This window comes from Marmota marmota, unplaced genomic scaffold (assembly GCF_001458135.2).
Source record: "Marmota marmota marmota unplaced genomic scaffold, marMar, whole genome shotgun sequence".
In the NCBI taxonomy this organism is placed as follows: domain Eukaryota; kingdom Metazoa; phylum Chordata; class Mammalia; order Rodentia; family Sciuridae; genus Marmota; species Marmota marmota.
The window spans coordinates 8,469,118-8,497,057 of record NW_026000206.1 but is presented as its reverse complement, the minus strand read 5'-3'; the positions used below and the strand labels follow the sequence as shown (position 1 = coordinate 8,497,057).

The 27,940-nt window shown below is 50.7% G+C and overlaps 1 protein-coding gene across 1 annotated transcript in view; it reads right to left on the bottom strand.

The window, feature by feature from the left end:
* The window catches only part of Dock1 (dedicator of cytokinesis 1), a gene marked incomplete at its 5' end in the record, with an annotated part of 406,458 nt that overhangs the window by 366,360 nt on the left and 12,158 nt on the right, over nucleotides 1-27,940 (bottom strand). Inside the window, 11 exons of the mRNA XM_048791454.1 lie at nucleotides 2,355-2,427; nucleotides 3,357-3,455; nucleotides 4,462-4,586; nucleotides 7,474-7,599; nucleotides 11,105-11,247; nucleotides 14,382-14,454; nucleotides 18,725-18,860; nucleotides 19,265-19,346; nucleotides 20,438-20,595; nucleotides 21,508-21,643; nucleotides 25,619-25,767. Coding sequence (XP_048647411.1) covers nucleotides 2,355-2,427; nucleotides 3,357-3,455; nucleotides 4,462-4,586; nucleotides 7,474-7,599; nucleotides 11,105-11,247; nucleotides 14,382-14,454; nucleotides 18,725-18,860; nucleotides 19,265-19,346; nucleotides 20,438-20,595; nucleotides 21,508-21,643; nucleotides 25,619-25,767 — 1,300 coding nt within the window. The remainder of the gene's footprint in view (nucleotides 1-2,354; nucleotides 2,428-3,356; nucleotides 3,456-4,461; nucleotides 4,587-7,473; nucleotides 7,600-11,104; nucleotides 11,248-14,381; nucleotides 14,455-18,724; nucleotides 18,861-19,264; nucleotides 19,347-20,437; nucleotides 20,596-21,507; nucleotides 21,644-25,618; nucleotides 25,768-27,940) is intronic.

Here is a 27,940-nt window from a genome sequence, read left to right as displayed (position 1 = left end):
GAACCAAAGGGACTAGCCAGAAGGGGCCGGGGGGGGGGGGGGAGGGGGCATGTGGCCTCGGTTCCCTCTCCCTCTGACCTAGGGTGTCCACACACAGGCCCTGTCAGCAGCTACTAACACAGCATCTCAAAAGCACCACACTTGTGATGCTCAACAAGTTCCCAAAGCCCACAAGCAGTGACCTTGGAGACTTCATTAATTATGCAAATGTGTCTTGGTGTGTGGAGTGATAGCATCTTGCCTATAATGAGTACTTAAAATTGACAAGAAAAACAGGGATTTTGAAAATTAAAATGCTACAGAAGATACCCCTCTGCCCTGGTGTAATTTATTAATCAGGGGAAAAGAGCTTGCTAGAGAGGGGTGTGTGGGGTTGAGACGGCCTCCCTCCGTGGACTCTGCAACTCTTGTCCAGCCCTGTCTCCTCTCGGGGCCCTCAAAGTCTGGCTCTCTCCTGATGTCCTCAGGGTGATGTGGGTACAAGGGGCTCAGCTGGCTCCCCCACTGGCCTTCCCACACTCCCCAGAGGCCTGGGCCCCTTGACCAAGCTCTGGCCTGCTCCGGTTCCCCACCCCTTGGGCTCACCTGTGCAGGGCCCTCCATGCCTGGGCTGAGAACACACCTGTCCCCTCAGAGGACACCCCTCAGAGCACACCCTCGCTAGCTCACAGCCTACCCTGCCATTCCCTGGGGACTTCTTTCAGACTAACCTAGGCCCTGTTGGCAGAGGACCCCAGGCTCCTGCTGTCTAAGTAACACCCCCCTGAGGCACTCGAGTGGAATGCTCAGGCCAAGGGACCAGGTGTGGAGCAAAGCTCCCCGCTGACCATTTGGATGACTCTGGGCCACCTCACTAAGGGTCTCCATGTCCCAGCTTCTTCACATGTGATGTGAGAAGTCATGCTAATAACAGTGACAGCACAGGGGGTGCTTGGGAGGCCTGACCCTAACAGGACATGGGCCCCTTCGCTGGCAGAGTGGGAGCATGGGCACTGCCGATCGCTTGCTGGTAGTGATACCCTCAGCCTCTGCCATCCAAGGAGTGTGAACACAGGAAAGGTCCCGACTGCTGCCTGGGGCCTGAACTTGGCCCCAAGGCCAGCTTGAACCACAGGGCACGGCCTTCTCGGCTGGCCAGGCTTCACACCCCTGCTTCTCCCACCCAAAGTGACGCCTGCTGCCCTTTGACTGCACCCTGGTGGGTTTCCACTGCAGGATGGGCAAGGGGTGCAGTGACGCTCGAGTGGCCATCATCCCCCACACACCACACAGTGGGCCTCGTGCCACTTCCCAGTCCTTGCAGAACCAGGCCCTGGCCTCATCCGCCACTACAAATGGTCAGCTGATGGCAGTGGTCAGCACTGTAGCTCTGCAGGCCTCAACACTCGGAGTGACCTAGGCCTGGGCTTCTCAGTGGCCCTCACAGTCGTCTACACATCCAGGCACCAGGACTTCACTCCCGCTCACAGTCCTGACCCCTGTCCCCCACACCCTACACCACGCGGAGGGCCCAGATCCCCAGAAACAGTAAGATGGGCACCTGCTCACAGCACAGCAGCTAGCACAGAGCCGGACGCTATTGCAGAGCTGCTGGAGGGAGGTGCCCGTATCCTTGAGGGACAATCGGAAGAGGCTCATGCTTAGATACCTGTGAGAAGACCCAGAGCCAGAGCCTGACCACCGTCCTGAGTGGCCCCCAAAGCGTCATCCACAACACACATGGCCAAAGGCCACCCTCCTCCCTGGTTCTCTATAGCACACACTACCACAGTCACCTCTGACTGACACTTGTGTTCCCAAATATGAGCTAGTGCTGAAAGAAGACAGACAAGGGACAGCGCTGAGCCTGCCTTCTGTGGTCCCCCTTCAGCACCTAGCACAGGGCCACATCCTGGGAGGTGAGCCGCACACTCCTCTGGAAGGAGAGGTTCCAACACCGGCTTTCGCTCCTCCAGCTTTGACGTCACCATCAATATCACACCCACATCTAGGGAAGAGCTGGGGCCGAACTCCAGATACCAGGGGACAGCAAGGAAGACAAAAGGGGTCACGGCTCTGATTCAATCAAATGACATTTCCGATGGGCAGAGTATTAGGAGTCAAAAAGGAGAAAAGGAAAGCTAAAGAGGCTTACGGAGCAGCAGCCCTCGTCGGGCAAGAGAAGGAAGGTATCCAAGGTCTGCCCGAAGCATGACCAGAACAGGTGAAATGGCAGCAGCTAAGGGGCCATCACCTCGGTGTGACAGCAGAGTCTTGGAGTGGCCCAGAACAGGTGCAGCGAGGAGAGTCCCCCCCCCACACCTGCCCGAGGTGGCCCTGTGCACACGGGGCTGGTGGTGAGCATGAGTACTCACAGTCCTGCGACGACCGGTGGCGGAAGGTAAACCGGAGGTGGCTGCGGTTCACGTCCTCGATGGGAATGGCCACCTGTGTGAGTGGAGAGGAGAGAGGTGGCAGCTCCCCCAACAGCTCCCAGGGAGACAGCTTAATTCAGCGGGAGCTTTGGGCACAACTGCAAATACTTCTACACCTAGCAATGCAAACGCTGTCTATCTAATCCCCTGTGTGATCTTTCCAAAGGCAAAATGTCTCCAAATTTAAACAAGGTAATATTGGAAGGAGCCAACCCAACTCTGCTAGACAGCTGGATTTTTTTCTTTCAACATTCTGATCCTCACTGTTAAGATTCTATTTCTGAACGTTGCCATCTTCATATTTGGTCCCAACACAAAGGTATCTATATTCTCTCCACAGCTGCAGTAAGGAAGCTATCTTGTTGTCACATTATGGGAAAAGAAAAAGACCTCGTCCACGCTGCTGCAAGCAAGGACTGCCCCTGATTCTCACATCTAACATCTGTGTTCTGGGGCCAACCCCAGGCTTCTTCTCAAATATTCCAGCTCTTGGCAGCGGGCTGGTGCCTACCACAGAGGCCACCACAGAGACCGGGAGAGCTGCATTATGCAAACGTGCCAGTGCCACAGGAGTGGGACCCATCTCCCAGGCAAAACCTCATGGACTGGCATCCTGTCTTTTCCAATCTGGTGTAAAGGCAGCATGCCACACATAAAACAGAACCAGAAGAGAAAGGCAATAACTATCTTTAAAAGGCTCTGTCATCTGTCTCCATGAAAGCCCTATATCTACGTCCAAAGGAGACGGGAGCAAATGTATTCCGAGAAACGCCAGCGTGGTTCCTTAGCAACCCGGAATGACTTTGTTGGGAGAGCCACACGGCCTGTGTGGTGCTGTGAGCGGGCAGCCCCTTGAGCCAGGGGGAAGGTGGGGGTTCCTTTGGGATACAAATGAGCATTTCATAATCAGTCCAAGTGATAAAATGACCGTGCAAATAATACCTTCATGGTCTCAAACCAGCGTGGCTGCTTCACTTGGTAGTAAATCACAGATTTGTACTCTGAAATCGCCTCGTCACCAGCACCCGGGAAAATCACATGCTTTGAAAGAAGGCAGAGAGTTCAGGTGAGACCTCGGGGAGCCTGCCGGGCACATACCTCCCACCAGGCCCCCAGGAAGAGAGATCACTCCTGCAGTGCTGTGAACTCATCTCACAGGAAGCACAGTTCTGCTCATAGCCTACGCCCTGACCCCCCACTGAGGACCTGGGGGTCGTGAAACAAGAGGGTAATACTGCATCCACCACCCCAACCCTGCTCCAGCCCCTCTGACATCAGGATCTACAAGAAGCGGCCTGACTCGTTCAGAGGTCTGGAATAAAGGGCTGCAGAGCAAGGAGGCAGCAGCAGCCCTCCTGCCCGCTCCAGCCATGAACGCTGTCCAGTGGACCCCACCTGGAGCCATGCTGGCAAAGGCCCATGCCTTTGGAGAGATAGGGTGGGCAGCAACAAAGGCAGCCACCCCCACTCAGAGCTGAGCCCCCAGACACAAGCCCAGGCTTCGGCTCCCTGGCCCCAGTCCACAGAGGCTCCTGGACGGATACCTGCTCTGGTCTGGCCTCTGCTCATTAGAGATGACTGCAGCCTTGGGTCCTTTCAGGTGAACCCTGCTAACTGCTTGGCCCACAGAAGTTAATCCTGGTTACTATGGGAAGCACCAGGAGGCCATAGCTCAGGCTGCAGCGGTCAGAGGTCAGAGAATGCAACCCACGTCCACCTGCTCTCTGACCCTGAGCTAATTGCTTCGTCCTCAGAATCTCAGGTTCCTCATTTCTGAAGAGGTGACATAACGGTGTCTGTACTTCACAGTGATTGCTAGGGGCTTAGGATGATGCCCCCAAATGACCCTCTCTGATAAGGCTGAGCAAAGAACATGGGCCCAACTCCACAGGGATCTCCTGAGACAGCCTGGCACCAGGACCCAGGGACACCAAGGCAAGGTGGAGACAGGGGAGCAAGAACCAACACTTGTCCCCGAGTGGCTGCCGCGAGCTGGGCCACAGAGCCAGGGCCTGGGCCTGCAGACACGACCCCCGGCGAGCAGTACCTCCAGGCGCTTCCCGTCTTCATCGTAGACGGACACGGTCACCTCCACGTTCTTGGCCGTCGTCTTGCTCCCTTTATCAAAATCCCCTTGAACCAACGTCACATAGATATCGTTCCGAACATCACCTGGGGGGAAATCACACCTTTAATACCAACCCATTATTCACAGTGTGAGTGTGAATTTTGCAAAACCGTCTAACCCGCTCCCCAGCCTAGCAGCATGTTATAGACACTCTATTAGGTGATTATGAAATATTCTCTACAAAACAATCTCAGTATTTGAAAGCACGACAAAGATGACTTCTGTCATTGTCCTAAGACCTGCTGGAAAGAGAAACCATCTCCTCTGCTGATAGATGGTTGGGGCAGAGCAGCCTCCACCTCCAAGTGCAGCCCAGAGTGACTACAATGCCACAGAGGGGCTGCGAGGACCTGCCCCGCTTCGTGGCCATGGCCCATGGCCACCAACATGCGGGCTGGGCTCATCTCCGCCTCAGTAGCCACCTCAGCGCACACCTAGGAGGTGAGTGGCAGCATCGGCCTCCTCGACATTCTTCCCAAAGTCCAGGAGCTGAAATCTAACTGAGAGCTACAGCCTGGGATCAGGGACAACTGAGAGCTACAGCCTGGGATCAGGGACAACTAGGAGGGGCCACAAGGGAACTCCCCTGCTTGGCTCTTCTCTTGCAGCAAGTGGCTGTCTGGTCCCTAGTGGGGACCAAGAAAGAAGAGGCAGAACAAAACAGACCTGTGCACTGTAAGTAGGACGGACCCTTAACTATGGGGAAAAATTACAATAGAGAGTACTTCCCACTCAGGACGCAGGAAGCCCCTGGTAACGGTCCGACCGGGAAAACTTCACAAGCTTTGTTGGCAAAGTGATTTAGAGGAAGCATCACGGCCCAGGGACGGTGACTGTGCTGTTGCCTGGCCCCTCCCACCTGACCCTGCTCTGCACAGAGCGGCTATTATGCTCCATCAAGGGCAGCAAGAGGCTGAGGAGCAGGGACCTTAAGGAACAAAGCCTCCTCTTGCTGTCTTGTTTTCATTTTATTTTTTTATTTTTATTTAATTTTTAATTTAATTTTATTTTATTTTTTTTTTTTGTTTAACTGATTTATTTTGCCTTTTAATGGATCCGACTATTAAATCAAGCTTTCATTTAAAAGTCATTATTATAACAGTCCCAGTGGGCTGCTCCCACAGCCACTGTGCCTGCCAGGAGACGGAGCACAGCTGCAACTGTGCCAGGGTCCATGGGAGAAGAGAAGGAAGGAGGAGCCAGGGAGCAGAAGGCAAGGCTGCCCGTCCAGGACCTGCCACTGACCAGCAGTGACCTGGGACAGCCACCCTGAAGAGCCTCGTTGGTGAGGCAGGGTGGCTGGGCCACCACTCCGTCTGAAGATTTCATGGAGCTCAATCACTAAAGGGGACAGCAGCTTCCTGAAGATGACACCAGCCAGAGAAGTAGTAGGGGTGGGGGTGACGAGGGGCTGAACCCCACACCTGGCTCCCGTGTGCACCTAGAGAGTAATTCTGTGGGGCCAACCAGCCGACCCCATTCACAGAAGGAAAAGCCCACAGATGTTCACAAGGGCCATCAGCAGACGCCCCCAGGGTTATGGGGCTCTCTGTGGGGAGGAGGGAGCTCATTGCCGGTGTGGGCAGATGCTAACCACCCCTCCTGCTCAAAGGACAGCTCTGCTCTCCCACCCAGTCCTCCAGAAGGGCTTGGGATGCCAGCAGGTCACGAGAAAGTAGAAAGTCGGCCACGAGGTGACATGACTGGCTCCCCCACTGTCCAAAGATGATCCAGGTCTCCATGAGACAGCCAACCAAACGGGTGATGCTCAGGTTTTGCCAGGAGCGAGCAGGAGTTTGACTGAAAACCACTGGCTCTGTCTCCTGGTGCCTGCAGCCTGGCCGGGGTCACTCAGTCGACAGAGAACAGGGTGACTCACTCCAGCTAGCTGCCTTCTCCAGGGGCCCCTCCCCAGACAGGGAGCACACGGAACCTGCCAGAATCACGGGGTAAGTTTTAGACTTCCTGTGTAAGTCTACCAATTATCAGGGAAACCCCACAGAGCACAAGTTTCCAGGGTTTCCCTTCGCAAAGGAGGACACCCTGAGCCACAGAGGTCAACACATACCACCAGTGACTTCATGCATGAATTTGTGTGGCAGGTCCAAATTCAAGGACTGTGAGCTGACTTCCCCTGATAAGTCTTAGCAAATTGGCTGGGTGGCCAAAGTGGCCCCGTGTGCCAGGCCAGAGTGACATTTGGACCTCATTTCCACTCGTTGGCCATGTGACTTCAGGCTGTGGTTTAATTTTTATGAGAATTAGCTCAACACTAACTTGCAGTGTCCCAAGACCTTTATGTGGATTGACCTATATTATTAACACAAATATTGCTTACAAATCAAACAGTATCACCAAGATACAAAGGGTAAATATCAACCATGCTTCCCAAGGTCCGAGAACCAAATCAGATTAGTAACATGAATCTGCATAGAAACTGGACGGTGTTGTTAAACATGAGATCAACGCTCACAAGAAATCCCCTCATCCGTTTCCTGGCTTAAATTCTGCAACAGGACCAGAGCAGCACTAGTGGGGCGCCCGACACTAGCCACTGGCCACTCAGGCACAGTCCTGCTGTCCCGCATCGCCTATGGTGGCCGCATGCTGGGGGCTCACTTGCCAATGCTCCTTCCTCTTTTTAATCAAAAAATCTATTCAGATATCTGCTGGGTTTCCTGCCTGCCCCACACGACCCTCACAGCTGTGGGGAGCTTTTCCTAGCAGGGGTCCAGGTGGCCAGGGTGAATATCCCCCCTCACTCAGTCACAGCCACTGACCCCCAGGTGTTCCAGAGCCACCCTGGGGCTTCCACATCACCAAGGTGAGCTCAGCCCCCTGTGGCTGCCGGAGCTACATGTTACTGTCCCCATGGTTTTGTGACCAGCTACATCTCCCGTGCGCAGAAGCCCCAGACGAGCCAGTCCTTACCAGGCATGATTATCTCTGGAAACCCTGTTTTGCGAGCCACAGCTGTGGTTCTGTCCACCAGATGAGGAAACTCTTTTCGAATCTGATGGACATCTCCAGGAAGTAATTTCAACGTTACCCACAAACCTGGGAAAACAACAGATGCCGGGGTCACATTGTATCTTGCTCGTTTTAAGAATACTTCATGACAGTGACTTCAATGAACGAGAGTTTTAATTCACAATTCAACATTTAAAGGCACAGTCAACGTCCAGGTGGGAGGTACTCAGCACAGGGGAATGACCTCCCAGCTGGGAGGCAAACTCTGCCTGGACAGGGGAACCCTCGGGAGCAGCAGCTCCACGCTTCCCACAGGTGCCCAGGGCCAGCGGCTGTGCCCTCCCTACGGTGCCCAGGACCAATGGCTCCCCTGAATCAATATGCATGTGAGATAAACCAGAAGGACCATGGACTAGGAATGGACCCAGAAGGCTATCCTCTCCCAGAACCCCAGGGAGGCCGCCAGCAAGGACTCAGAGTTAGATACACAAGGCACTGGCAGCTCACACTCCAGTGAGCTGCAGAGCGGGGCTGCGGGGACACTGTCACAGCTCAGGAGGAACAAATGCTCAGGCTGCCACTGAGCTCTTGCCTCCCAGAGGGAACAGGAGACTTTCAGCCCTCGACACCAAGACGAAGGAGCATCCCACGAGGAGTGTGGTGAACACGGGCCTGGGCACAGGGAGTGCGCCCTGAATACACACCCTGGGGCAGGTACGAGGGTGGGAGAGGGAGGACATGCAGAGGCTCACACATCAAGGGCAGGAGACGCAGCAGCTGCTGTCAAGGACAGTGCCTGTCTCCCAGGTGCAAAGGCGGCACCACTCCCAGTGGCACACTGAGGCGCTCACACAAGGCCATGCGCCTGGCCTGTTGCTCCCCAGCTGCTCAGCTCTGGGGGACCCTTGAGCCACCAGAGTATCAAGGTGTGCTCCTACTGTGTGCTGTGCCGGGGCCCCTGTGGGTGTCCCTGTGTGCGTTTGCATTGTCTACGGGAGACAGAGTTTGACAAAGGAGGGAAATAGAACCAAGGGAAGAAAGTCCCCAAGACCCACCAGGGGATGGCACCCAAACAGAGGCACATGTACCAGGGCTCCAGACGTGCACTGCATACGGTAATGGACCAAGAAAGGTGACTAGGAGCCCATGATCCACCCTGGCACTGGCTGCGACTCCTCCTTTCCACTAATTCACACAAAAGTACTGAACTAGCACCAGCTCTGGACCTGCAGAAAAATCAAGCAGACAGACCTTCCAGGGTCCAGGCACTCCCTCACCTGTGTCCTGGCACCATCACCCGTCCAGGAAACCAGATCTAAGAGCATTCGTGCTATTATGAGAAGTCCTGCCTCTCAAGCACCTTTCCTTGCTCACAAACACCACGTCACTCAAACATCTGAGTGCACAAACTCGAATACGGGTGACGGGACTCAAGTGTCACACCACAATCTAAACAGGGAGGCTAAATGTTCTTGATCATATTGAGCTTTTCTAAAAACACCTTCCTCAAGAGAATATGAGGCCAATATTCATCAAAGAAAAAGCACATTTGGGGTTGACGTCTGCTTCATCGGAATAACTAAAAATGAAAAGAAGGAGCACCATCAGATCTCAAACACAGGAGCAGGGGTCTTCGGGGGGAGGGCGGGGGACACTGTCCACTTCAAACACCCAGTACCTTCAGGTTCAGGAGTCAGAATAATTTGGGTTAACTATAAAAGATTCTGTCCCTGGTGACAAGGACACATTGATGAAACCTAGAACAGACCAAGGCCCCAAGACAGGAGCCCGAGGGACAGGGGCCCCAGGCATGTGCCAGGAGACCAGGGCCACGGGACCTGCGCCCTTGATACTGGGCATGAAATACTCCCAGTTGTGTATACAGTGGTTCCTCCCTGCTCCTTATGTGGGCACCTGGCCAGGACCCAGGTGAGCAGGATCAGGGGCAACCTGGGTCAGGACTGATGGAAAACAGACACCCAGCTGTGCCCAACAGACCCAGCGGCCGGCTCAGGGGCACTCCCTGGACCACCTCTCTCAGTGCTCTCTGGAAAGAGCAGGGTTCACCTTGGCGGGCCAGGAAAAGGTTCAGTGAGGAGGCAGCCGGGCATTCCGAGTCGGGAAGACGCAGCTGTCTGAGGGTCTCCTCTCCGTTCCCGCTGTGGCCTGGAGCAGCCCCTCCTCCCGGGGTACAGGCACCAAGCACCAGCCCTGTCGCTCTCTGGCTTCATGGATTTTGGCCGTGAACCTGACAGAGGCAGGCTTCCGGGCATCTTTCTGAGTAGTTTCCTGCTGGCCTGAAACAATCTCCACTTCTCCTGGGTGACTCTGTCATAAATGCTGACCAAAGCTCAGATGACAGGGAGAGAGAACCTGGAGGTCCACAGGCCCTGCTCCAGGGCCAGGGTGGACAAGCAGCCAGGGCCTGCCCCCAGCACCTAACCTGCACAGCTCCAATCTCAACAGCTGGACCAGACCCCTAGTGGGTGGTTTTAATTAAAGTGCTAATTGCCATGGCTGATCATTTACCAGGGAGCAGGCTTAGGTCAGCTTGAATGTTCATGAACCCTCAGGGTTAACTCTCAGGGTGGGGGTTGGTTCTGCTGTTGTGGGCCAGAGAAGGGTAGGTCACACCAGCTCAGGGTCCTCACAGAGCCCTTAAGGGCCCATTTCTCCAGAACACTCTTCCACTGGGTCAGCGTTCTCCTTGAGAGCTGGCACGGCTATTCTGGAGGTCTGGTGACCGCAGGTAGCTGGACAGGGAGACAGGCCTTTCCTCAGCCCGGCCCAGCTTCCAGCACGTCAGCACCAGATCCAGGACTGACGTGAGGACGTTCCCACCTGTGTGGGGCAGGTCAGACCCAGGTTCCGAAGGTGCTTCCCCCCGGGCAGGAGGCAGGCTCCTCCAATGTCATCTCCTGGCCAAACCGAGGGCCCAGTGTCTCCAGCCAAGCTGACGGGGGGCCAGCTCTGCCAGCAGAAGGGCAGCTGCTGGACACATCAGTGTGGGGTCAATGTTGGTGCTTGTGGGCCAGAGAGTGGGAAGGAGGATAACTGAGCAAACAGAAGGGAGGGGCACCAGTCCAGGCAAACAAAGCCACTTTCCCAGGGGACAAAGGGGCGGCCCCAGAAAATAGCCAGGCAGTGGCTTGCACTCCACGTGGGCCATGACAGAGGGACAAGAGCACATGCCTGGGGGTGAGGGTGGTGTCCAATGTCCCCTTTCCCTACGGGGAAGAGGGAGCTGCAGCCCGCGGGCAGGGAACGGTATTAAGGATTCTGTTCAAGGGCTAGGATAACAGGAAGGGCTGGGCTGGACCAAGGGAGGAAACCCAGCGTTGGCCCAGCAAGTCAAGAACCCGCACCCCGCTCCAGAAAAGATCAGTCCTCGCTGTCCTCGGAGAGGCTGGCCTCCAGTGGTACTCAGGAAGGTGAGCAGCAGGACACGGCAGGGGCCATGCATTGGAGACAAGCTCTCCAGTCCCGGCACTGTCACCACTGCCACCACCACGTCGAGCTGACACACAAACCAGACGGCACCGTCCACACCCCCAAAGGAGGACAGCAACAGTAACCAAATGGAGATACGTACCCTGGCCCTTGTGGTTGACCTCTTTGGCAGCGATGACTTTGTTTATGACAGTCTGCAGGAAGTCGTTCTCCCCTGCCACCCTGGGTGAAAAACGGGATGACATGTTCAGCGGCTTGTGTCGGGTGGCGTCGTCCAACGCGAGCCTGGAGGGCACGGGACGAGCAAGACCACAGGAGACAAAGGGCACGGAGACCCGTGGGTCCCGGGGAACAAGGGAACACAAGAGGGCAGCGTCCCCGAGGGCCAGAGGGTCGTCATGAGTCAACGCAGGACAGAGGGTGGGAGACAGAGGGCAGGTGACAAGAGAAACAGGGAAAAGCATCGATCAGGAAATGCTGAACCAGAGAGAAGTCAGGCCAACCAAGGCGCCCACTCCCCAGGACACCAGCCGCGGCTCAGGGGCCCCCGGACCACTGAAGGGCTGGTCCGAGGGCCAGGGGGCTTAAAGGCACCCCCACAGCCTCTTCTCCAACTTCACTAACTCCAAACACAGCCTGGGTCACGGGGCAGGTGGCACAAAGGGAAAAGCAAAATCAAGAACCCCCACCCCACTCAAGAAGAGACCCCCGAAACCTAATGGCTTGAAGAAGCTTCCCAATCTGCCCCTCTTACACTCCACAGAGCCCAAGTGAGTTCATGTGAGACGGGGAGTACACTTTAGGGAACACAATCAGTGACAACCACATCGGGGAGGGAAGCCGGGACATGGCTAGGAATGCAAACCAGCAGGTCGGGCCGAGAACAGGGAGCCGTCCACAGGGCTGCAGTGAAGGAGAGGGAAGCCAAGCAGGCAGCAGGTGCCAGCAAGAACACCCTGTACCCCGCCCGGCCCAAGAGAAAATGAGAAGGAAACAGACACCATGTGCATAGTGTCCAAAATCAATTCTGAAGCAAGGTCACCATTATCCATCACCCGAGCCACATAACTCACGGGAGCTGAGGGCTGTTTTTAATTTACTTCACCAAGTAAAAGAAGAGAGAGAGAGAAAGAGAGAGGAAAGAGAGAGGGGGAGCGAGGGAGAGATGTGCACTGCGCTTCCATCCCTAAAACCAACCCTGTGAGATAATAAATCAGTTTTAATGGAGCAAAAAACGGTTTCATTAGCATGACATTTCCCAAAGAACTGGTTTCATTGCTTATTTTGCTATTAAAATCAGGCTGCTCTTTTGCTTCTAACACTGCAAATATTAATCTGTATATTAGTCTTCCTTTAATGGAGCAAGGAGTCACAAATTACATAAGAGATAAGCATGTAATCATATTTTTTAAAATGGACGTTCACTACAAGATAAAAAAGATGGGGCTGGGGATATGGCTCAAGCGGTAACGCGCTCGCCTGGCATGCGTGGGGCGCTGGGTCCTCAGCACCACATAAAAATAAAATAAAGATGTTGTGTCCACCGAAAACTGAAAAATAAATATTAAAAAATTCTCTCTCTCTCTCTCTCTCTCTCTCTCTCTCTCAAAAAAAAAAAAAAAAAGTAAAGCAAAGCAAACATTTGATNAAAAAAAAAAAAAAAAAAAAAAGACGGCGCCATGCACAGGCCACCGCCAGGAGCTTAAAGCACAGCCTGTGAAGACCAAGAACCTGAAACTCTGAACGCTCTAACTTTTCCAACAGCACCCCAGAGCACCCCAGAGTCCACTAGCCAGCAACAGGACATCTTAATTTTGCAGAGCACTGGGGCTTCGGGAAGCTGACATGTAACACAGCATTCAAAACAGCAGGGGCCCCATTATTTCCCAGGGGAACAACAAGCACCTTAACTTGATGATTTCACAAAAGTACGTCTACGTGTTACCTGCACTGGGTGGCCTCACTTGCTGAGGAAGCCTGCAGACTGCAGAGCTCTGCCTTCACGAGCCAGCTCGCTGGTGGGCTCCTGAGGTAAGGACCCAGCCACGCTCCCTGCGGTGGTGGGAACATGCTCCACGCGCCTAGCACGGCAGCCGCGAGCCCTGGGGGGGGGCCCTGAACACTGATATGGAACTAATGTGATTGAGAAGCTAAAGTTTTAATTCTATTTAATTTTAATTAATTTAAATGGCCACACGGGGCTAGTAGTTATCACACTAGACAGAAAAGTGAACTGAAAGCATTGAAGTCCCCAAAGCCCTCTGCCTGCAGTTGTGCTGGGAAGATGTGCCACCGGACCCAGCTTCAGCTGGGGAACATAGCGGCTCTGCCATCCTCCCGTCCAGGAAGCTGCAAAAGCCTCCACTGGACACTGCAAGAGCCTCGGAAGCTGCTGGACAGACAGAGCACCTGCCTGCGCGGGGAGCATCTGCCAGGAGTGCAGCCCAACCGTGGGACAGGTGGGTCAGGAAGGCTGCGTGGTGCACGAGGAGCCACAGTCCCCCTCCTCCACCCAGGACGGGGCTCCTTCCACAGCCACTTCCCCAGCCACCCAAAGCCCCTCCACCGACTGCTGGAAACGATGTGAACTTTGTAAAATGAACTTGTCTCCAGTGTGAGATCCCTTAAAGAAAAACAAACATGAAAAGGAAAGAGAACACAGAGTTCTGCGCAGGTCACCAACTCTTGGCAAGCTAGGGGAGGCCGTCTCACCATTTACCTAAGCGTTCCACTTCCTGCCCCACCTTCCTGAAGCAGAAGTGTCCCTGGGGTGGCCAAAGCCCCTGACTGGGCCTCGCCTGCTTCTGTCACCAAACACCCCCAGTCCCTTCACATCAGAGACTCCACCAAAGGCACCTCCCTCAAGTGCCTTCCCATGCTCCAGGCACCTCTCCAGAGACCTCGGGTCAGAAGGAGACAGAGAAGTGCCCGGCACCCATAGACCCTGAGCAGAAATCAGGATGGGAAACTCAGCAGTGTCACCACATGCTGCAAAGTCCTATTCCTCACTTTACAAAGGAATTCATCATCATTGTGTCTGGTTTTCTATTTTAAAAACAGCAGACCTCTTGTGATGAATTTGCAAGTATTGTATTTGGAAAATGCAAACTGCAACTAGAATAAATCAATTATGTAGAGAAACATCCACACTCAGAGTGGAATTGTAATTCTGATAAGGAAATTCGGTGAACACATATAGAATCTACTTCCAGAAGCATAAACCAACTTTTACCCAGGATTCTGATCACTACCAAAAATTCCATGTGCTGTGGCAGTGACTACGCAAATCTTTTATGATTGTGAAACAATCTATCCCTATGTGGGCTTCACGTATAAATGTCATCTAGAAGGTGATTAATCACTACAAACAGGATTTCCACACTGCAGGTGGCGACGGGCTTGGACCGCTCCATACTTACGGCTGAAAGGGAATGAAATGCTGTTTATCTTCATCGTCTACTTTTCCATTTATTATATCGGTTACATCCATCACTGTGGACGAGAAAAGAACAGAGACTGTCTTACTTCAGTGCAATCATCATAGGAAGTCAAACCAAGGACCATCAGAATGTTCTGACCAACCATCACATGAGCTTCAAGTCTAAAGACTGCCATGTTTGAAAGACATGAGGTCATCTGACAAGGCGGTCCAGCAGGGCTGGAGTGGAATGGTGGAGGTCCCCTGACCCTCTCTGGCCCACTGCCCACCAGCCACTGGAGCTGCAGATTCCGAGACATCTGTGGTAAGGATGTTCTGTGGAACAAGGGGCACTAAGAGGTACAGGAAGGACAGAGCCAAATGCTACCTTTGATTTATTCATTTAAATGTAACTTAAATATCCACACGTGCCAAGTGGCTGCCTACCCTTAATAACATCCCAAATAATAACACAATAAGCCAGGGCTACCATATACCAGGAGCCTCCACATGCTGGTGCCAATTCGAAGGGGACACTCACAGAGCATCCTCAGCCACCAACCATCCAGCTGAGCAAACCACAGCCACAGACAGAACTAACCAGCACACGAGCCCACTGTCTGCCTGCCTCCTGGCTCGGACACGACAGCCTGACCAAGAAGAGCCAAGAACAGCCCCAGAGGGCACTGGGCACCTTCCCTGTGCCCCGCCTCATCCCCCACACCTGGCTAAAGATAAGAGAGCAGCGCACCTGTTTGCTTTCCTAACTTAAGTCCTCCCCTGGTGACCAGCATCCCAGGTTGAAGTGGAGACTATGTTCATTTCTACACGGCCGCCCCCCAAAAGAGCTCAGGGACTGCAGGGCAAATGGAAGCCCTGCCATCCAGCCCCTGCTTGGCCCAACAGCCCTTGCAGGAAGGCCGCCTACCCTGGCACTCATCAGCCCTCCTCCTGCTCCTCACCTCAGGCCCTCCCAGCCCCAGCCTGGGGACAAAGCCCAAGACCAAAGAGGAATGGAAAAAAGAAAAAACCACCAAAAGGCCAACAGAAGGTCTCTCATCAGATGTGTCCACCTGGTGCTAGAGATTCAAGGCCCTCACACGTGAAGCGTGTGCTCTGGCTCTGAGCTGCACCCTCAGCCCTTGTCTGACCTGATATTGTTTTTTAAAATTATGGACCAACCACAAACATAGAAAAAAAAAAAAGAAGAAATAAAAAAACATGCCAGAATAATCCTGAAGAACTCCCAATTGTGGAAAATTAGGAATGATTTATTCAATTATGCTTAGGTTTCTCTTCAATGAAATTTCCATAATTTTCTACAATTGCCTATCACTTTCACATTATCAAAAGGTTTAAAACAAAGACTGTGACACATTACGTCCAATACAAGACAAGACACACAGGCCTAAAGGTCCACGCACGCTTCTCTCCAGGAGCTGGGTGCTGTCGCACAGACGAGCAGGGTTCACCCTGGAGAGGGCTGCAAAACTAAGTCTTCCTGTGGATCTGGGCAGAGCATGGTGACCACAAGTCCACGGCCCTCCTCAGCTAGGAGCGGGGTCTGTCCTCAGGGAAAAGGTGTGGCTGGGGGCGGAGCTGCAGTGGTGGGAAGCCTGCACCCCAGCTACACTGAAGAATGGCATGGAACAAGGGGGACAGGGCAGCTGGTAGCCACGAATTGTGCCAGAAATCTACGCAGCCAAGTCACATGATACAACACACCACCCCGGTCTCAGGGCACAGTGACCATAGGAACCTGGAAACTCGACAAGCAGAGGCTCCGGTTCTTAACAGTACTTATGGAAACATACCAGTCAAGAGGTCCTCAAAACCTGGCCCTCTGGTGTGACCTTGGAGGCCACAGTGCTCATGCTAGGACCCAGGCGAACCAGAAGCCAAGTAAGCAAGCAATTGCTGGGCAGCAGAGGGAGCAGAGGCCCTGCTGGGAGCCCCGGGCCTGACGCGTCCCACCAGGAGCCAGATAGGACAAAGGCCCCATGACCAGAACAGCGGGGAGAGCCCATGCTCCAGAGAATATGGGCAAAAACAGGCCAGTGGAGCTAGGGATGGCCCAGGCAGGCTTCCAACAGCCCACAGTGAATGAGCACCAGGGACACAAGACAAAAGAGGAAGAAGCCAAAGACCAGGGACGACGGGAGGAGCAAGGGGCTAGAGGAGGGTCACCAGGAATCAAGGCACATGGCAGTGGAGGCCGAGACACTGGCCACGTCTCTGCAGACACAACATAGGAAGGGCTCCCAGGGACAGGGCACCACGTCGGGGCAGGGTACACCTGGGCTTCAGCAACTCCCAGAGAAGCCTCGGAGGTGGGGGCTGTGACCTGACACCAGACCCCACCACGCAAAATCAAGCACATTCTGAACAGTGAGGCCACAGTGAGATCCGCAGGTACCGAGACCACCAACGTCCCCAGCCCTCACTCCCTAGGACATTCCAAATGTCAAGACTCAAATGCCGAAAGCTGAAGGTTTTCCAATTTTAATCAAAGGCGGGGAGGAGCCACAAGCCTCCATGGAGATTTCGTCTTTGCTTCACAAACCTCGCTGTGCTCTCACAGGAACTTTTCAGCACACTCTCTGGTATCTAAGAACAAGAGAACCCACGGCATCCATGCTGGAAAGAGGCGTGAGTTACATAACTTGTCAAAGTTTCCTCTGATTGCTTCAGGGAAGCCTAATACACCTAAGACAAAATAAAATATTTTCTTAAAACAACCTTGGGGCGGGGCCAAGGACATAGCTCAGTTACTCGGCTGGTAGAGTGCTTGCCCACATGCACAGGCCCTGAGTTCAACCCCCAGCACCACACACACCAAAAAATACCATAGCAGGAGAAAAGAAAATGCAAACTTCTGAAAAATCACAGGATCTCAACTAAACACGTGAAAGGTGCTACAGGCTCTGAAAAATAAAACAAGAATTTTAAAACGTGTGTTCGAGCCATAAGGGAGGAGAATGTGATATCCCCCGTACCAATCCCCCGGGGGTCTCAGCGAGGCAACCCACCCTGACGTTTCACTCATAAGCAGTAAACTTCCTCGTGGTGCTTCCAATAGCAGACCTATCACCTGGCCTCTCACCGTCCATTACTCTTTATGAAGTAGGAATCATTTGTTTAAAGAATGGATATATTTCTCTAAAAACTTCAAGACCACAGAGGACGTTTTTTTAATATTTATTTTTTAGTTTTAGGTGGACACAATATCTTTATTTTACATTTATGTGGTTCTGAGGATCGAACCCAGTGCCTCGTGCATGCTAGGCAAGCACTCTACCACTGAGCCACAACCCCCGCCTCACAGAGGACTCTTAAGGCAGTGAAACTGCTCTCCATGGTCCTGTTCTGGTGGACATGGGACATCATTCCTTTGTCAAAACCTCCAGAATGCACAACAGCAAGATCAGACAGCCACGTCAACTCTAGACCTTGTATGACAGTGACATACCACTTTAGGCTCACTGACGGACAAACACAGCAGTGGTGGGTAATGCTGAGGATGGGCGAGGGTATGTGAGAACCATTTTCTGCCCAATTTTACCAGAACCTAGAGCTTCTCTAAAAATAAAGTCTATTCCAAGAGGAGAAAAGTCTCAGCTCTGGGATGCTTGGTCACGGTAAGGAACGTGTTCCAGCTGGGTGCCAGGGATCAAGATTTTCCCAAACATTTGTTCATATGATTCCCCAAACTCACAGAAAGGACATGAACACACCTCAAGAGCTGGGTAAGGAATTCCCAATGACCTTAAAATAAGTTTCCAAAATTATTTTTTTTTAAGTGAAAAAGATCAAATCATCAGAACCTCCTGGGGACACTTTCCCCAACAGAGATGACTGGTCTCACTTGTCTTGAGCTGTCACCAAAACTAACCACACATTATTTAGAATTAAGAAGGGTTAAAAAACAACAAAGGCCCTGTGTCCAGCAGACCCGGTGGACTTGGTGCCTGACTCTCCTCCTCATGTCCCCGTCCACGCCAGTCCACTCCTAAACCAACCGCCAAGTCCAGAAATCTTGAAACCGACCCCTGCCAGTGCCCCGCTTCTCCACGGGCCAGGAAATGGGTCAGGGTCTCTCTGAGGAAAAGACACGATCTGCTTTAAACCAAATATGTTCTATTTACATCTGAAACTCAGGCACCAAAGCATCCCGAACTTACAGGTGGACTAAAACCACCCAGAAAAAGGATGATAGATTTTTTTCTCTTCACCAGAAAAGCATATAAATCAAAGCTGCCCACTGCCCAGTGTTCAACAGCGGCTCTTAGTCAAAGTGAAGGTGATGATCTTAAACTCTCAAGGAGAAAGAGAGAAATGGATTACCCGCCACTCCAAAAGGTCGCCGCAGCCCCGAGGTCAGCTTCCTTGTGTTGCTGTCCCTCAGCTCCATGCGACCCACGCGGACGATCTGACAGACGAAACTGATTTTCTCCCTTTTCAGGTCTTTGCTTCCAAGGTCCTAGAAATATTAATTTCCATAAATTATTTTGAAGAACCATTACTCAATGCAAGTCCAATTGAAAAGGACAGTGAAGACACTGAGATTCCCCTCCCAGAGCAGCGTCCGGCATTTCAGTGCTAGTCCCATGACAAAACGTAATTGAATAACAATAGTCAGTTACTGTTAAGTGAACTTGAGATAGAAGTTTAAGAGACGTGCTCCACAGTAATGGGGCAAATCTCTTTTACAGTGACTCAAAGGGCAGCTAGAGACTCAGAAGGTTCCAGAAGGCATGTTATTCATCCCAGATTAACCTGGACTCCAGGCGTCCCCCCAGACCCATGTGCCAGTGCTGTAGGGAAGTCACTAAGAACAGTATTAGGACGGACAATGGTGCCGCTGAACACCTGCAGCACACTTACAGTGAACACAGCTCGCAGATTGTGCAATCTGTCTATGTCTTTAGGTAATCCTGAACTTGACCAGCGGACCAGGTAGTTCTCACTTGAAAAAAGAAGAAATAAAAGCAAATTAATTCTCCAAGCACAACCACACTGACTCATAATTAGTACTCTGGAAGTCTACGATAGAGCAACCATGGGTCTATCAATACCAACGTCAGCGTGACCCAGCAGCAGACACGGACCACAAAATACCGTGGAGGGCTACATTCCAGGCTTCTTGGGCTTAATGTCATGGACCATCGCAAATGGCATTCCAAACTTTATCATCTGAAAGGCCTATTTGTCAATTTAGAATGGCACTAGTATAAAGTTCAACATGATGTGTGTGCTATACATACGTGCACATGCATAGAGAGAGAGACGAACTTGTGTACACACATACACATGACATGTATATGACAAACAAGACGTGCTGTAAAATACCTGCTGTCTTACATCAAGAAGAAACAGAGTCCATCAGAAGTGAGAATAAAGCCACCCATTTGCTCTGTTTCAGTCACAGACCACATTTTTCCATTCCGAATAGTACAAGTGAAAATACTGGAGTTTTAATACTCACAGACTCACACCAACTTCCACAGAGTTTAATCCTCATTTTTCCATGCGGATAGAGAGGAAGTTATACTTTGGGCCGAGCAAGAACAGGCGATTTACAGTGTTTTCACTGAGCAGATGCTAACGGTGAGCAAGCATACAGCAGGTGCCAATCGAGACACTGGGTTCCAGCCTCTTGGCTTGGAGAAACAGCAGTAGGACAGATGTCACAAAAATGACATTCTAAGCCCAAAGGTGTGAAAAGGAAAATGGGACCTTTGGGGGTCTCAACATACAAAGTTCTGCGGTGACAGTGTAGAAAACAGAGTGCTTCAGCCCAGTCCCTACCACACTGCGAGTGTTCCTGAAATCCCTGCACCTCCACAAGCAAACAGCAACACACATACAAGAAAACCTGCCCAGCCCAGAGCCCAACCGAGCTGCCCTCACACTGCCCAGAGAGGGCCCAGGGCCTGGCTACTCAGGTGGGTCAGGTAGCTTTTCTGCTCACAGGCTCTTGGCAAGCGAGGGCCACCTGGGTGGTTCTGACACCACCTTCTTCACACAGGAGAGACCATAACCAGCAGGGAGCCCCACCTGATGAACTGGGACTCCACAGGGTCGTAGAGAGACATGAGCACTTCAGCGTCTTCTCCTATTTTACAAACCACATTTTTGAGGTTGACAAACAAGGCCAGAGAAGGGGTGGCAGCAAACTTAGCTTGTCTGTTGATATCCATGTTCTGTTTCTGAGACTGTCAATGAAAAGAAAGTCGACATAAGCAATATTCATCAATAAGCTTTGTTTTTTGGGTTTGTTTGTTTGTTTGTTTGTTTGTTTGTTTTTAATATCCTCTACAGCAAGGAAAAAGGTGCAGGAGAAGTGGGCTTGAGTCAGCTAGGCCATTCATGTGATCTTTTCCCTGCCCCCACGAGTTCTCAAAGCATGGTCCTACGTTTCAGAAAAAACAGCACCCTATGCAATGACCCCAATCTTATATCAATATGCTGAGTATTTTCAGAGACAGAATTTTTAAGTGTCCAATCAATGACCTAGAAATGATGAGCACAGGTGTAGTTGCACGTTCTAATTAATGTTTCCCTCATTCGAATAAACACTCCCAGGACATTTCTTTGTCATTCTTCATTATGTCGTTGGTATCTGGCAAACGACTAGGTGCCCAATGAATACTTGCCAAATTAACTGATGCGCAAATCAAGCCATCAACTTCTGAATATCTACCACATACATGATACCATCACAGAACAGAGAGATGAAAACATCGACCCGACTGGTGTTCTCCACCCTCATCAAGCTAAGATGTCACGCCCCTACTGTTGTCAGAGAGGAAATGCAGAATTTAAATGGTATCATCTCCCATCTGACAGAGGACTCCACAGTCAAGGCCACTACGCTCCCATCCTCCCTGGTGAAGCACGATGCTCTGCACATCCCCGGCAGGCATGAAATCCCCTCGTGACCTCGGCCACACGCCTGCCCCGGGCACATTCCTTTCATCCTTGTTGGAAACACACTGTGCCAATGCTCCTTTTCAGGTTCTTCTTTAGAGCCAAGTCTGAGCCCCTTGATATTCCACTGCTGAAAGCACTTTCTGAGAAATGCTGCCCACGTGTGAATGGCAAAATACAGAGACAGACAAACTTACTTTTTCTTCTTGTAATCTTTCCTCCACTTGTTTAGAGGCTATTTCATGAGCTCGGAAGAGACTAATTGTGCTAGTTAGTTCTGGATCTAAAATGTTCCCATCTTCATCTCTAACCACCAGGTCCAAATCAAGAATTCTAGAAAAACAAAAATTCAAAAGGCAATTTCAATTCCCCACCGATCAGGTGAAAACATCATAGGAAGTTGGGTTCATCCACAATTACTAAGGAACATAATTCTGTAAGACCACTATCTTTAACTTAAAATATGCCACGGTAGGGAATGTTTTAAATTCCTGCAGTTGTACTACCATTGCAATAGTGCTGGTCTTTCAGTGATAATCTGATAGATCTACAAAGTCTAAGAGAAATGTGCTTCACCAGTGCCTGTGAACAGTCACAGCACACTACCCACATGTGTATGCATGCAGTCACGTGCACACGCATGTGTCCAACACACAAAGCTGTGTTGTGACAGCACCGTTGGGTTGGGGAGGTAAAGTAGGGCAGAGACACACCCACCACACCATGTACTCACCACTGTCCCAGCCAGGGTGGTGGCACACCTTCCTCCTGCCTAGAGTCAGGTCTAATCCCTACATGAAGCCGCCGGGAGATTTTCAGAGGATGGTTTGAAGGGGGAACATATGGATGTTATCCACAAGAACATGAACCAACTCCTGGCCAGATGGCAAACATAGTGGCCAACTTAAAACATAAGCAACATCTGGCTAATAAATCTGTCCCCTCTACCTGGAGATGTTTTTTGGCAACATTTGCTCTGATTTCTCAAATCCAATGAAACCGTTAGGTGATCATTACCAAAGATTTTACCTTAAAGAATAAACAAAGGCAATTGTACAGCACAAAAGAAATCAAAAGAGCTGTGCCCGGGTGGCGTGTTCTAGCGTTCGTTGCAATGAGACGAGCGAGTCTTGGGGCAGGAAATTGGCCATGGCTGTCCCGCTGGAGCTCTGCAGGTGGGATTTAGTCCTCCTTTGACAGGTCTACGGGAGCAAGTTCTTTTTGAATACCCCATGACAGAGCAAGGAGAGCCTTCTGAGAGAAGGAAAGGCGGCAGTCAGAAAGCAGCTCGATGGGCTACAGGTTTAAAAGGGAAGCTGATCCGCCAGCGGACGCTCCACAGACAAGCTAACCCAGGGCTTCTCTGGAGGTCACAGGCCTTAAAGCTGAGGACAGCCTGCCGACAGGTCACATGTGCTCAATTTTAGTGTCAGGCTGGGCCACTGCACCGTTTGGAAGCCAACTACAAAGGCCTCATTTTTTCCTTTTCCTATCCATTGAGAAAATTCTACTGATGGGGAAACAGGACCTACTGGGCCTGACAGTGGCATGAGGGTCATCAGGCTTTTAAATAAAGAGTCACCAGTTTTTGCACAGCAGAAAATCAGCCTTAGTAGTTGCAAGGAACAAACAGACATTTTTTAAAAGCCTTGTTAGGCCTGATGGCTCTTTTTAATGTTTCACTAGTGAGGCAAGGCCCCTCCCTCCCAAATACAACTACTCACTCTAGCTCTGACCCTGCCAACTAGAAGTCCTTGCTGGTGTGGGCAGGGTCAATACAGGGGTCAGTGCTACCATGGGCAGGTCAGTACTATGTGGGTGGAGTCAGTGCTAGTGAAGGTGTGCAGAGTCAGTGCTGGTATGGGTGGGCTGGTATGGGTAGGGTCAAGGCTGGTGATGGGTGGGGTCAGCTCTTGTGTGGGTGGGGTCAGTACTAGTGTGGACAGAGTCAAGGCTGGTGAGAGTGGGTGGGGTCAGTGCTGGTGTGGGCAGAGTCAATGCTGATTTAAATGGGTGGGGTCAGCTGTGTGCACCCAGTCAGGGCTATGCGAGCAAGGACATTTCTCCTGCTAGTGCAGCTACACAGCCCCAGCTTCTGCAGGCCCAGCCCCAGAATTAGGCCCCCTGGAGAAGGGCATGAGGGCATGAGGCTCAGGCCCTGGGCCAGCCTGCTGAGCATATCCTGCCATGTGGTTCTCACCTAAGCCCTGCCCTGCCAGAAGACCAGGCCAGACCCACCTCAGAGGAGACAGGGGCTCTGGGAAATTATTACCCTGTCCAACAGCAAGCACCTAGAGGAGCCACAGCTGGGACTCTGCATGGGGGCCCCTTCCTGGCAGAGCCCATGCTCTTTCAGAATGCCCCCCAGAAGCAGTCACGTGATGTGGGCTGTCACACCACACCATCCGACACCTGTTCTCAGCAAGCCATGCACACCTGGTTCTGAATGCAGAGTGAGTCTCTGTTAGAAGGTGCATCTCACCATGGCAAGGTGACCTGACCCTTAGAGACTGACTGCAGAGACCCAGGGGGTCTTGAGGAGGAGGGTGAAAGTGGAGTGGACTGTGCTGACAGCAGTGGGAGGGTGTCTGGCTTGCCCCCCCCCCCTTTGTTTTGCACATGAAAATGTAGCCATGAGAGCAGGGGAGGGTGAGCCTCCTGCCAGCCAAGTGAGAAGAGCTCTCGGCAGACCAGACCTTCTTGTGAAATCTCAAATATCAACCTATTTTGTTTCTAGGAATTCCTACTTCCAAGTGTGAAAAGTTTCTTAAAGCCTCATTATGAGCAAGAGACAGGATTTGGGTTAGAAATGTTACAGAAGAAGGTGTTTCACTTTTGTTTATTTTTTTTCCCCAGGAGGCCAGAGACTTCTGGGTATAGAATATTACATGTTGTTGTAGTGAAACCCATTTTAAGATCACCTGCTTAATAAAGCAAACTTTTGGAGCTTTGATCTTGTTTTCTATTGGAGTATTATATTTTGAACTTCTGTTCAGAGACCACCCACTTAATTTAGCTGCGGGAAGCTACCTGAATGTGTTGTGTCATGGAACAAGCTAGTTAAGAAAGAAAATATTTCCAACTGTAATTTACTACATTGATAGGACATATAATAAGAGAGGTTCTTGCCACCAGGGCCACCAGGCTGCTCCATGATTCCTCCAGCGCCCAGTGCCCTGCTCAATTTTCCTAGCCCCACGCATTGGTGCTGGAGTCTAAGATGGCTGCATCTAACAGCGCTGCGTGTTCTGTGCCTTTTTCATTCATCACTTAGATGTTTTGACCTTTTTTTTCTTTAATCCTAGTAGAAAGGGGTTCTGGGAGCCATTTGAGAATGCAATAAAGGTCATGGACCATGTACACTCAGACACAGGGCCAAGGACAACAAATGTACACACAGACACTACAGCCACAGACATAGTGCACACTCAGACACACATCAGACACACTCAGATAATAACGCAGACATCAGAAAACAGAATCTTAAGGAACAAGTCCCGGGATTCTCTTTTCAGAACCTCTCCAAGTAATGCAGATATGAAAAGCACTTGGGAACCAGGTGACCAGAGCATTTTAAAGACTTTCTGTAGCTTTGACATTACATAAACAACAAAATAGTTATCAGGTGGAAAAGGACACGGCCTCATTCTGCTTACAGACCTTGAGAATTAGGATCCCAGCAGCCCTGCACCTGGCAGCAGCTGAGGACTCTTGCTACCACCAGCACATGCTCTCTGAGGGTCCTGAGCAGTCACTGCTAAAGCCATTCAAGTGTACCTGGCACAGACAGAGCTCCCACAAAACCCCTCTGTAAAAGAAGCAATTATCTGTGTTCACCTGAATTCAAACCCAGCAGGGTCACATTTCTGTTTGTGAAAGTGGGCATGCTTCCCCAGGGAACAAGGCACCCTAACGTCCATCCCTGCCCTCAGAACCACAGGACACAGGGTGCTTCTTATTGCACCAGGCCCCTCACTTCTGGACACAAAGTCAGATACTAAGCCAAGAGTAAAACTTGCATGTTGGAGAAATCACTGGGGTCTCGCCAGAATAGTGACAGGCTTCTCAGCTCCTTTGCCCCTCCAGTGGGGGAATGGAGAGAACAGTTTCAAGGATGACTCAGCACACTACTGACTTTCAGAATCTAATAGAAAATACTTCATTCTTTTCTAAATGAAAACCATGCCATGATTCGGATGTTAGAAATTTTGCTTCATGATAAAATGTAATTTTGGTGTTCTCAAGGCTTATGGTTATGCTATTATATTGGGTAATTTAAGCATGAAATCATCTTTCAAACAAACAAACCTGTTTCCATAATCAATTTTGGCGGTGACTTTCTTCTTCAGTTCTTTGAGCTCATCCTGGGGCAGAGTTCCAGAAAGAATCTGTGATCGCCACTCAATAAGGTCATAGATCATGTGCCGAACGCTGCGGAACATCTCCCTATTATCTTGCTACATGGGAAAAAATAAGGTGAACCATAGCATTCTGGGTACAAAATAACATTCTGGAGATCATATTCCATGGAAATTTTTTTAAATACAACATGGGATCTATTAATGTTAAATTAAAAAGTGTTTTTAGCATGAAATGGAGCATATCATATAGAATTTGATCCCTATAGAAATTAAATGTTTAAAAATAAGAAGGAATGCACAAGCCCCAAGATTTCACCCAACATTCCTGAGTAGGTACCACTGGGTCAAGAGGCTAGCCAGCAGGAACTGGACAATGACCTCAAGCTACTGGGGGCAGTGGATGGGCGAGGCAGAAAGCTCCCTCTGAATGACCCTGGATCTACAGCTCCACACTCCCGCTGAGTACTGCATACTCTTCAGAATGCCCTGCACCCTGGGCCCTTCCCAGCACCCTGAGGAATTGGACCCCCAGGCCTGTCCATCAGCTGAGCCGCACTGGGCCCCTGGTGCCCTGCACACACATACAGGAGCTTCTGCAAGACACCAAATCTCATTCACAAGCTCTCAGAGCACTTATGCCCAAAGGAAAATGCAAATAAGACACAAAATTCATGCTTCTTACCACTTTCTATATATTCTGCGAGGAGTAATGGTACAAAAAGAAAAGCAACATTTGCAATTGCAGGATTACAATTCATCAAGGGGCTTAGGGATTACCCACAGGAAAAATGACCCAGTGGTTCTTTCCATGGAAAGAGGTCTTGGTGGGGCCTAATTTAATATTTTAATCCCCATGGTCCCTTTGAAAAACTAAAATATGGACATAGCTGTGTTTTAAAATATGCCTTCATTTATTTGAACCACTAACCCTACTGATTCTAGAACCTGACCTACTTTCTAAGAGGTTCTAAGGGCCCCACCACCCACCCATCCACCAGACACCTAATGAGCTATCTTACGTCTCATGAGCTATTCTTCACATTATCTAATTTTAATTTCTTAAATGAAAACTAAATAGTCAAAATTCCAAATTTATTGTAAACTGTGTTCCCTTCCCTCTGACTAGTTCTCCTTGTCCTATCAACTCTCTAAAATCCTTAATACTTTGCTGACTTGTCTACAACCACAAAGAAGAGAGAAAATGCTTATAAAAATAGTATAAGCATCTTTTGCTTCACTTTGCACAAGCTGAACCATGCGAGTCCACCAGAGGTAAACTATAAAAATGTGAAAGGAAACCAAGGTGATGGTCAGCAATGCCCACTCTGGGGCAGCTAGAACCGGGTCCACTCACGCAAGAGTCAGTACCGACTCCTGTTTATTTTGTTGCCATATTTTTGTTTAAAAATTGCTAAGTTGAACATGAAACACCGACTATGAAATTGCTTCAGATTTACACAAAACATTCATGGCTAACTTTACGCTTTTAGGTTTTTGAGTACATTTGATGAACAATTACTGCAACTGCTTATTACAGTGCATTTATAGGAAACCACTGTATAATCAAGAACAACAAGCTGCCCAAGGAGCAGCTGTGGGACTTTAGGAAGTTTTCTATGTTCCTGAGAAATTAACGCACTGACTTCCTCCCAGAGCGCTTGCTTGGTGGTAATAACATTAGCATATGAGAAATCAACACTCTGAATAGAAATACAGGCTTAACAAAAGCCAACCTTCTGCAAATATGAATCTGTGTGCAAAGAAATGCCCTGAGGGAATATGAAATGTAGATGCCAGAACTCCAACCTCTGCATTAATAAGACTTCTCCTGTGATCAGCACAACTGGACAACTGCACACCAAGATAGAATACAAAACACTCCCCACCGCAAAAATATGACAAATCTTAATCAATAAGAGGCACCACCTAAAGTCACCCTCTACGGCATCCATCAAAAAGCACCTATTTCAGTCTCAAAGTAGACTTTAGTTTCTTGATCAAAACAAAAACTCGGAGGTAACATAAACTCAGATTGCCTAGTCCGAGGGCCGGAGAGCAACCACATCCCCTTTGCACAGGAGGCAGGGGGAGTCCACGGCCCCTCGCTTGATAGCCTCCCACTGCTCCCCAAGTATGCAGATCAAAGGGCACACGGCCCCCAACAGCAGTCAGATCAGGGGGCAGGAGGCTTTCTGTGCCCTCTCTATGTAAGATTCCTGTCCCTGAGGTTCTCAGGATGCAGAAAAGTCCAGAAACACCACTCTTGGTT